The sequence below is a fragment of the Petromyzon marinus genome, chromosome 21 (assembly GCF_048934315.1).
Source record: "Petromyzon marinus isolate PM22_M1 ecotype Great Lakes invasive population chromosome 21, UKy_Petmar_22M1.pri1.0, whole genome shotgun sequence".
Lineage (NCBI taxonomy): Eukaryota > Metazoa > Chordata > Hyperoartia > Petromyzontiformes > Petromyzontidae > Petromyzon > Petromyzon marinus.
The window spans coordinates 11,960,261-11,970,181 of NC_133687.1; the positions used below are offsets into that span (position 1 = coordinate 11,960,261).

Here is a 9,921-nt window from a genome sequence, read left to right on the forward strand (position 1 = left end):
TGGTGGTCGTGACGCTGGAAGGGAGCTGTGGTTGCCACCTGTCCCGGTTTTTGTCCGTGAAAAAAGGTGGCGACCCCAGGTGTCAGGTGGTAAGAGTTCATTGTGTCGGCCGGCTATTGTTTTTTTTACGCAGTTGCCAAGCACAGATCAAACGGCCAGGAACAAACAGCAATGTCGCAGTTCTAATAGATAAGCGCGTACCACGTGTCTGGAATTGAGCAAGGTTGTTGTTGTAAGAGCTTGGAGGGACGAGATGATGATGATTATGGGAGGAGGAATTCCAGTGTGCAGCAGTGCGAGGGAAGACGAAGAGAAGCGTTGTGACCTGCAGTGTCGTGAGTGGATAGGTGAGTGGGTGGTTGGATGAGTGGGTGGTTGGATGGATGAGTGAGTGGGTGGTTGGATGAGTGGGTGGGTGGTTGGATGAGTGGGTGGATGGTTGGATGAGTGGGTGGGTGGTTGGATGAGTGGATGGATGGATGAGTGAGTGGGTGGTTGGATGAGTGGGTGGATGGTTGGATGAGTGGGTGGTTGGATGAGTGGATGGATGGATGAGTGGGTTGGTGGTTGGATGAGTGGGTGGGTGGTTGGATGAGTGAGTGGGTGGATGGTTGGAATAGTGGGTGGGTGGTAGGATGAGTGAGTGGGTGGTTGGATGCGTGAGTGGGTGGTTGGATGAGTGAGTGGGTGGTTGGAATAGTGGGTGGGTGGTAGGATGGGTGAGTGGGTGGATGGTTGGATGAGTGAGTGGGTCGTTGGATGAGTGGATGGATGGTTGGATGAGTGGGTGGTTGGACGAGTGGGTGGTTGGATGAGTGGGTGGGTGGTTGGATGAGTGGATGGATGGATGAGTGAGTGGGTGGTTGGATGAGTGGGTGGATGGTTGGATGAGTGGGTGGTTGGATGAGTGGATGGATGGATGAGTGGGTTGGTGGTTGGATGAGTGGGTGGGTGGTTGGATGAGTGAGTGGGTGGATGGTTGGAATAGTGGGTGGGTGGTAGGATGAGTGAGTGGGTGGTTGGATGCGTGAGTGGGTGGTTGGATGAGTGAGTGGGTGGTTGGAATAGTGGGTGGGTGGTAGGATGGGTGAGTGGGTGGATGGTTGGATGAGTGAGTGGGTCGTTGGATGAGTGGATGGATGGTTGGATGAGTGGGTGGTTGGACGAGTGGGTGGTTGGATGAGTGGGTGGGTGGTTGGATGAGTGGGTGGGTGGTTGGATGAGTGGGTGGGTGGTTGGATGAGTGGATGTGTTGTTGTGGCTTCCAGTGTGGTGGTGGTGTTGGTGGTTGTTGAACACAGCGTGGTTGATGAAACTCAACAGGCAGTATCTGGTATAGAGCGAGTTCATGGTAGTAGCGACAAAAGAGTCACCAGGAGACCACTGACCACCAGTGAGTGAGTGACTCAAGTGAATCAATGAGTGCTGGATCATCAATCAGCCGGAGTATGCTGCTTTGTGTGAATAGGCTGTGAGTGTGAGTAGGCTGTGAGTGTGAGTGGGCTGGGTGTGTGAGTGTGAGTAGGCTGTGAGTGTGAGTAGGCTGGGCTGTGAGTGTGAGTAGGCTGGGTGTGTGTGAGTAGGCTGGGTGTGTGAGTGTGAATAGGCTGGGTGTGTGAGTGTGAATAGGCTGTGAGTGTGAGTGGGCTGGGTGTGTGAGTGTGAGTGGGCTGGGTGTGTGAGTGTGAGTAGGCTGTGAGTGTGAGTGGGCTGGGTGTGTGAGTGTGAGTAGGCTGTGAATGTGAGTAGGCTGTGAGTGTGAGTAGGCTGTGAGTGTGAGTGGGCTGGGTGTGTGAGTAGGCTGGGTGTGTGAGTGTGAGTAGGCTGGGTGTGTGAGTGTGAGTAAGCTGGGTGTGTGAGTGTGAGTAGGCTGGGCTGTGAGTGTGAGTAGGCTGTGAGTGTGAGTAGGCTGGGTGTGTGAGTGTGAGTAGGCTGTGAGTGTTAGTAGGCTGGGTGTGTGAGTGTGAGTGGGCTGGGTGTGTGAGCGTGAGTGGGCTGTGAGTGTGAGTAGGCTGGGTGTGTGAGTGTGAGTAGGCCGGGTGTGTGAGTAGGCTGGGTGTGTGAGTGTGAGTAGGTTGGGCTGTGAGTGTGAGTAGGCTGGGTGTGTGAGTGTGAGTAGGCTGGGTGTGTGAGTGTGAGTAGGCTGGGTGTGTGAGTGTGAGTAGGCTGTGAGTGTGAGTAGGCTGGGCTGTGAGTGTGAGTAGGCTGTGAGTGTGAGTAGGCTGGGTGTGTGAGTGTGAGTAGGCTGTGAGTGTTAGTAGGCTGGGTGTGTGAGTGTGAGTGGGCTGGGTGTGTGAGCGTGAGTGGGCTGTGAGTGTGAGTAGGCTGGGTGTGTGAGTGTGAGTAAGCCGGGTGTGTGAGTGTGAGTAGGCTGGGTGTGTGTGAGTAGGTTGGGCTGTGAGTGTGAGTAGGCTGGGTGTGTGAGTGTGAGTAGGCTGGGTGTGTGAGTGTGAGTAGGCTGGGTGTGTGAGTGTGAGTAGGCTGGGTGTGTGAGTGTGAGTAGGCTGTGAGTGTGAGTAGGCTGGGCTGTGAGTGTGAGTAGGCTGTGAGTGTGAGTAGGCTGGGTGTGTGAGTGTGAGTAGGCTGTGAGTGTTAGTAGGCTGGGTGTGTGAGTGTGAGTGGGCTGGGTGTGTGAGCGTGAGTGGGCTGTGAGTGTGAGTAGGCTGGGTGTGTGAGTGTGAGTAGGCCGGGTGTGTGAGTGTGAGTAGGCTGGGTGTGTGAGTGTGAGTAGGTTGGGCTGTGAGTGTGAGTGGGCTGGGTGTGTGAGTAGGCTGGGTGTGTGAGTGTGAGTAGGCTGGGTGTGTGAGTGTGAGTAAGCTGGGTGTGTGAGTGTGAGTAGGCTGGGCTGTGAGTGTGAGTAGGCTGTGAGTGTGAGTAGGCTGGGTGTGTGAGTAGGCTGTGAGTGTGAGTAGGCTGGGCTGTGAGTGTGAGTAGGCTGTGAGTGTGAGTAGGCTGGGTGTGTGAGTGTGAGTAGGCTGTGAGTGTTAGTATGCTGGGTGTGTGAGTGTGAGTGGGCTGGGTGTGTGAGCGTGAGTGGGCTGTGAGTGTGAGTAGGCTGGGTGTGTGAGTGTGAGTAGGCCGGGTGTGTGAGTGTGAGTAGGCTGGGTGTGTGAGTGTGAGTAGGTTGGGCTGTGAGTGTGAGTAGGCTGGGTGTGTGAGTGTGAGTAGGCTGGGTGTGTGAGTGTGAGTAGGCTGGGTGTGTGAGTGTGAGTAGGCTGGGTGTGTGAGTGTGAGTAGGCTGGGTGTGTGAGTGTGAGTAGGCTGGGTGTGTGAGTGTGAGTAGGCTGGGTGTATGAGTGTGAGTAGGCTGGGTAGTGAGTGTGAGTAGGCTGGGTGTGTGAGTGTGAGTAGGCTGGGTGTGTGAGTGTGAGTAGGTTGGGCTGTGAGTGTGAGTAGGCTGTGAATGTGAGTGGGTTGGACTGTGAGTGTGAGTAGGCTGGGTGTGTGAGTGTGAGTAGGTTGGGTGTGTGAGTGTTAGTAGGCTGGGTGTGTGAGTGTTAGTAGGCTGGGTGTGTGAGTGTTAGTAGGTTGGGTGTGTGAGTGTGAGTAGGTTGGGTGTGTGAGTGTGAGTGGGTTGGGCTGTAGGTGTGAGTGTGAGTAGGCTGGGTGTGTGTGTGAGTGGGTTGGGCTGTAGGTGTGAGTAGGCTGGGCTGAGTGTGACTTGGACCGGCCTCCCTACGCCTTCCCAGAGTATATAAGCCACCAGCGCCTCGTGCAGTCTGCAATCATCACAGGAACACGGTTCTAGCTTCAACAGTGTTTGAACGGAACTTCCTCCTGTGTCCTCTTCGTCTTTTGTTGCATTTCAGCTGAAAGAAAATGACGTCCCAGGTTCGCCAGAACTTTAGCCAGGAGGTGGAAGCTGCCATCAACCGGCAAGTCAACCAGGAGCTCTACGCCTCCTACGTCTACAGCTCCATGGTGAGGAGACACAGACAGATCCCTGACCCATCGCAGACTCGTGTCGTCTGCGACGGGGAGCGGCGGTGCAGTGGTTAGCGCATCGCGCTCCGAACCTGGCCACCCGAGGTCGTTTTGCACGTGCGCACGCGCGCGTGTGTCCCTTTGTGTCTGTGTGTGGTGTCTCTGTGTGTGTCTATGTGTCTGTGTGTGGTGTCTCTATGTGTGTGTGTCTATGTGTCTGTGTGTGGTGTCTCTGTGTGTGTCTATGTGTCTGTGTGTGGTGTCTCTATGTGTGTGTGTGTCTATGTGTCTGTGTGTGTGTCTATGTGTCTGTGAGTGGTGTCTCTGTGTGTGTGTCTATGTGTGTGTGTGTCTATGTGTGTGTGTGTCTATGTGTGGTGTCTCTGTGTGTGTGTCTATGTGTGTGTGTCTATGTGTGTGTGTCTATGTGTGTGTGTCTATGTGTCTGTGAGTGGTGTCTCTGTGTGTGTGTGTCTATGTGTCTGTGAGTGGTGTCTCTGTGTATGTCTATGTGTGTGTGTCTGTGTGTGTGTGTGTCTATGTGTCTGTGAGTGGTGTCTCTGTGTGTGTCTGTGTGTGTGTGTCTATGTGTGTGTGTCTATGTGTGTGTGTGTCTGTGTGTGTGTCTATGTGTCTGTGAGTGGTGTCTGTGTGTGTGTCTATGTGTGTGTGTCTGTGTGTGTCTGTGTGTCTGTGTGTGTCTGTGTGTGTGTCTGTGTGTGTGTGTCTGTGTGTGTGTCTGTGTGTGTCTATGTGTCTGTGAGTGGTGTCTCTGTGTGTGTCTATGTGTGTGTGTCTGTGTGTGTGTGTCTGTGTGTGTCTATGTGTCTGTGAGTGGTGTCTCTGTGTGTGTGTGTCTATGTGTGTGTGTCTATGTGTGTGTGTCTATGTGTGTGTGTGTGTCTGTGTGTGTGTCTATGTGTCTGTGAGTGGTGTCTGTGTGTGTGTCTATGTGTGTGTGTCTGTGTGTGTGTGTGTGTGTCTATGTGTCTGTGAGTGGTGTCTCTGTGTGTGTCTATGTGTGTGTGTCTGTGTGTGTGTCTATGTGTGTCTATGTGTCTGTGAGTGGTGTCTCTGTGTGTGTCTGTGTGTGTGTGTCTATGTGTGTGTGTCTATGTGTGTGTGTGTCTGTGTGTGTGTCTATGTGTCTGTGAGTGGTATCTTGTGTGTGTCTATGTGTGTGTGTCTGTGTGTGTGTGTGTCTGTGTGTGTGTGTCTGTGTGTGTCTATGTGTGTCTATGTGTGTGTGTCTGTGTGTGTGTGTGTCTGTGTGTGTGTGTCTATGTGTGTGTGTCTGTGTGTCTTTATGTGTGTGGGGAGCACTCAGTGGTACGCGCACTGCGCTACGAACCCCGCCACCCGAGTTCAATACCAGTGACGAATATTTGGGCCGGCCCTGGGCCTCCCTTAGGTCAACTCAGCCTTAAATGAGTACCTCGTTTCAGCGTGTATGTATATATGAGTACTGGGGAGACAAAGACGGCTGAGAATGGTGCTGGCCACCCACCCCATCGTCTGCCGTGCCCACGGCCCCATAGACACCGCTCGCGAACAGCACTCGGCTCACCAGCCTGTTAAGGCTACACGGGGGATCTTTGACTTTGGCGCATCACTGGAAACCGTATCGAAAGTCGTGGATCCTCGCGGACAATGGGAACCACACTGCGGAGGGTATAAACAGGAATTCAGTTGTCGCAGATGCAACGGGAGAGGGCTTCTCCCGCACTCCCGAGTTGGCAGCCCCACCGGACGATTTTCGAAATGCCACCCTCCGGCCGCGAATGTCCAATCTCTTGTCCATCGCTCGCCGACTCCCCATCTCGGTGGCGCAATCAGTTTGGCAACACAGCCAGGCCGGGGAGATTTCATTTTGCTTTGCTTGCTTCTGTGCAAGTTACATTTTCATATATGTATATAAAAAAAATATTATCACCTGGACAATCATTTCAGGTGAAACAGCTCGCTGGCAAAGAGCGTCTCAGGTGAAATATTGTCACGAATAAATAGACAATGACATCAGGCCGTTGTTACTCGGTCTGACTCGCGCGCAGTCACGTGGGTTCAAGCGTGCCAGACTCTGCTGATGAGGCACTGAATGTAGAAACCCGTCCAGAGTGCAAACCTGTCAACCCCTTATCAGTGCCCTACCTTATTACAGACCAATTCAGACCTTATTGGTCACCCCGTGCCCCTTATAAATTTCAACGTTCATCCTACAAAGTCCCATCGCAAGGGAGAAACACAAAGAAATGGACACAAAATAAGATTTTTTCCCGTGTTGAAACGGCTGTACGCCAATATGGGCCTGAAAACTCAATGCCCCTGTACAAGAATGCGGGTTAAACCGTGTGGGTTGACACGGTATGAGAGTCGTACTTGTCTTCAACCAGGCGGCAGGTAAATTTAACAGGTGCCACATTTCCACCCCCGGACTCGCTAGGCCTACTACTTCGACCGCGATGACGTGGCCCTGAAGAACTTCCACAAGTTCTTCAAGGAGCTGTCTCACGAGGAGCGCGACCACGCCGAGAAGCTGCTCGAGTACCAGAACAAGCGCGGCGGCCGCGTCGTGCTGCAGGACATCAAGGTGAGGCGGCCTTCTCACTCAAGAGGCCCACAGGCTCACTCAGAGGACCACAGACTCGGTCATAGGCCCACGGGCTCACTCAGAGACCCACATACTTACTCAGAGGCCCACGGGTTGACTCAGAGATCCATAGGCTCACTCAGAGGCCTGTAAATTCACTCGGGCCCGTAGGCTCACTCAGAGGCCCACAGACTCACTCAGAAGCCCACAGACTCACTCAGAGGCCCACAGACTCATTCAAAGGTCCACTTCCTCACTCAGAGACCCACGGGCTCACTCAGAGGCCCACGGGCTCACTCAGAGGCCCAGACTCACTCAGAGGCCCACAGACTCGCTCAGAGGCCCACAGATTCACTCAGAGGCCCACAGACTCATTCAGAGGTCCACTTCCTCACTCAGAGACCCACGGGCTCACTCAGAGGCCCACGGGCTCACTCAGAGGTCCAGACTCACTCAGAGGCCCACAGACTCGCTCAGAGGCCCACAGCCTCACTCAGACACCCAGACTCACTCAGAGGCCCACAGACTCACTCTGAGGACCACAAACTCACTCAGAAGCTCACGGGCTCACTCAGAGGCATGTAAACTCACTCAGAAGCCCACGGGCTCACTCAGGGGCCCAGACTCACTCAGATACTCAGACTCACTCAGAAGCCCACAGACTCACTCAGAGGCCCACAGACTCATTCAGAGGCCCACAGGCTAACTCAGAGGCCCACAGACTCACTCAGAGGCCTGTAAACTCACTCGGGCCCATAGGCTCACTCAGAGGCCCACAGACTCACTCAGAGGCCCACAGGCTGGCTCACTCAGAGGCCCACAGACTCACTCAGAGGCCCAGACTCACTCAGAGGCCCACAGACTCACTCAGAGGCCCACATACTCACTCAGAGGCCCACAGACTCGCTCAGAGGCCCAGACTCACTCAGAGGCCTACAGACTCACTCAGAGGCCCACGGGCTCACTCAGAGGCCCAGACTCACTCAGAGGCCCACAGACTCACTCAGAGGCCCACAGGCTGGCTCACTCAGAGGCCCACAGACTCGCTCAGAGGCCCACAGACTCACTCAGGAGACCCACAGGCTCACTCAGATGACCATAGACTGGCACAGCGAGCCACGGACTCGCGTGGACAGAGCTGTGACCGCGGCCGATGGCGGTGTTCGCGTGCCACGAGTGTAGAAGCCGGACCGGGACGAGTGGGGCAATGGCCTTGAGGCGCTGCAGCTGGCGCTTCAGCTGGAGAAGAGAGTGAACCAGGCGCTGCTCGAGCTGCACGCCCTCGCCGACAAGAACAAGGACCCTCAGGTGCGCTTGCGACGCCGCACACCCGGCCACAGACGACACCAAGACGCTTGCCAAAGGGGTGGTGGGGGCGGTAGCTACAGCCTGTGATCCACACTCCCTTCCCAGCAACGTGCAGACTAACATCGCTGTCAGCCCACACGGTTTACCCCGTATTCTTGTACAGGGGAATTGAGTTTTCGGGTCCATACGGTGTACAGCCGTTTCGATACGGGCAACATTGTGTTTCATATTCTTAGTTTTTTTCGGTAAAGTCACGTTGAAGAGAAACAACAAAATAATAAAATATATATAAAACAATAAAAAAATTCTCACGACGTTTCGACCATAACTCAAACGGAAGATGACCGTTTGAGTTATGGTCGAAACGTCGTGAGAATTTTTTATTGTTTTATATATATTTTATTATTTTGTTGTTTCTCTTCAACGTGACTTTACCGAAAAAAAACTAAGAATATGAATTACTGCAGTCACGAAAGCTTTAAATCAAAACATTGTGTTTGTGTATTTGTTTGTGTTTCTCGACTTGCGATGGCACTTTGTAGGATGAACGTTGAGATTTACAGGGGGCACGGGGTGACCAATAAGGTCTGAATTGGTCTGTGATAAGCTAGGGCACTGATACGGGGTTGACAGGTGTGGCAATGTACAGACTCATTTCTAACATGGCCCACCTGAGTGGGATACGGTGTTTGTCCCCCTCGCACGCGTGGGGGTTGTTTCTCTGGTGGTGGCCCGGTTTTGCTCCCACGTGTGAGCGCGCGGCCACTGGCCCCCAGCACGTTGGGAGAACGATCGGTGCCGGCGCAGCGTTGCGACTTGACACGATGATTGTCACTCCGACTACTGCGATCAAAGTGCTCGCTGTATCTTCATTTAGGGTCTCAGGGGATGGGAGGGGTGGGGAAGGGGTGGGGGGCTGGGGGGGGGGGGGGCAGTGACCCCATTGCTTAACCTCAGGAACGGGGAACATTTTTTTTCTACCAAGGGCCATTTAGATATTTATATAGCATCATTCGCGGGCAATACAAAATTATCAACTTAAAATTAGCCCCGTTAAATGTGGTCAAACATTTCATTAACTCACCCCTAATGTGATGGCTGGAACAGACCAAATGATTTCTTGGTCTTTATACGGCCTGCGGGCCAGACGTTCCCCACCCCTGGCCTAACCCAAAAGAAACCAACAATGAACCCTCATGATGTGAATAACGAAGGAGGGGGGGGGGGGGGGGGGAGCTGGAGCGAACCTCCGAGGAACTGCGATGCTAAACCGCCCTCTCGCCCCACTGCCCCCTCGCCAGCTGTGCGACTTCATCGAGAGCCACTACCTGGAGGAGCAGGTGGACGCCATCAAGCAGCTGGGCGAGCACATCACCAACCTCAAGCGCCTCGGCGTGCCGCAGGCCGGAGTGGGCGAGTACCTCTTCGACAAGATGACGCTGGGCAGCTGAGCGGTGGCGGCGGCGAGGGCTGGGAAGTCCACGAGCAGCCGTTGGTTGCCGCCTGACGTAGCGCGGCACCGTTCGTGGTGGGGCCCGGTGCCGTTACTCGGCGAGGAGCGACGATTCCTCCTTCGACGCGGAAACGCCGTCGAGGGATTCTCGGTCCGTTCGCTGTTGCCGGTCACCGCACCGGCGCCACCACGAGGGTTCCGCTGCTGCCCTCCGGGGTCGGGTCTACAGCGGGCTCGGTTTGTTGTCCTTGATCCTTGTTTGGCCGTAATAAAGATTTGATTAAGCAACCGTGCTGCCGCGTGTTTGTGTCGTGCGCGTCGTGTCGACGCCATTGTTGTCAATGCCGTCCGTCCATCTGTCACGGGGGTGGATGCGGGAAGGATACGAAAATATATTTTTACAAAACCAAAACTATTTTATTTGTGCGCCCACCGTCAGGCGGAGGCTGAAAAGCATTCGCAGGATCCATGCCACGGCGTGGTTTTTCTTCCATGGTTGTTTGCATCAGGCAAGCCTGCTAACAGCCAAACAAAAATACAAAGATCCCCCGTATAGCCCAAACAGACTGTAGGGGCAAGTGCTGTTCGCGAGCACCGATGAAGGCCGGAATGGCACACGAGGGGGTGAGTGGCCAGCACCACGCCCGAC

General features: G+C 54.3%; 1 protein-coding gene across 2 annotated transcripts; it reads left to right on the forward strand.

The window, feature by feature from the left end:
* The first annotated feature begins 223 nt into the window (after positions 1 to 223).
* Positions 224 to 9,556, forward strand: LOC116944397 (ferritin heavy chain B-like). Of its 2 annotated transcripts, XM_032957983.2 has the most exons (5): positions 224 to 347; positions 3,810 to 3,921; positions 6,365 to 6,511; positions 7,694 to 7,819; positions 9,121 to 9,556. In XM_032957983.2, exons 2-5 carry the CDS (start codon positions 3,820 to 3,822, stop codon positions 9,268 to 9,270), a joined length of 525 nt encoding a protein of 174 aa, XP_032813874.1. In that variant the 5' UTR covers positions 224 to 347; positions 3,810 to 3,819; the 3' UTR covers positions 9,271 to 9,556. The 2 variants fall into 2 exon arrangements, with proteins under 2 accessions (XP_032813874.1, XP_032813873.1); XM_032957982.2 differs by lacking the exon at positions 224 to 347 and having other exon boundaries at positions 3,700 to 3,921.
* Positions 9,557 to 9,921: the final 365 nt, after the last annotated feature.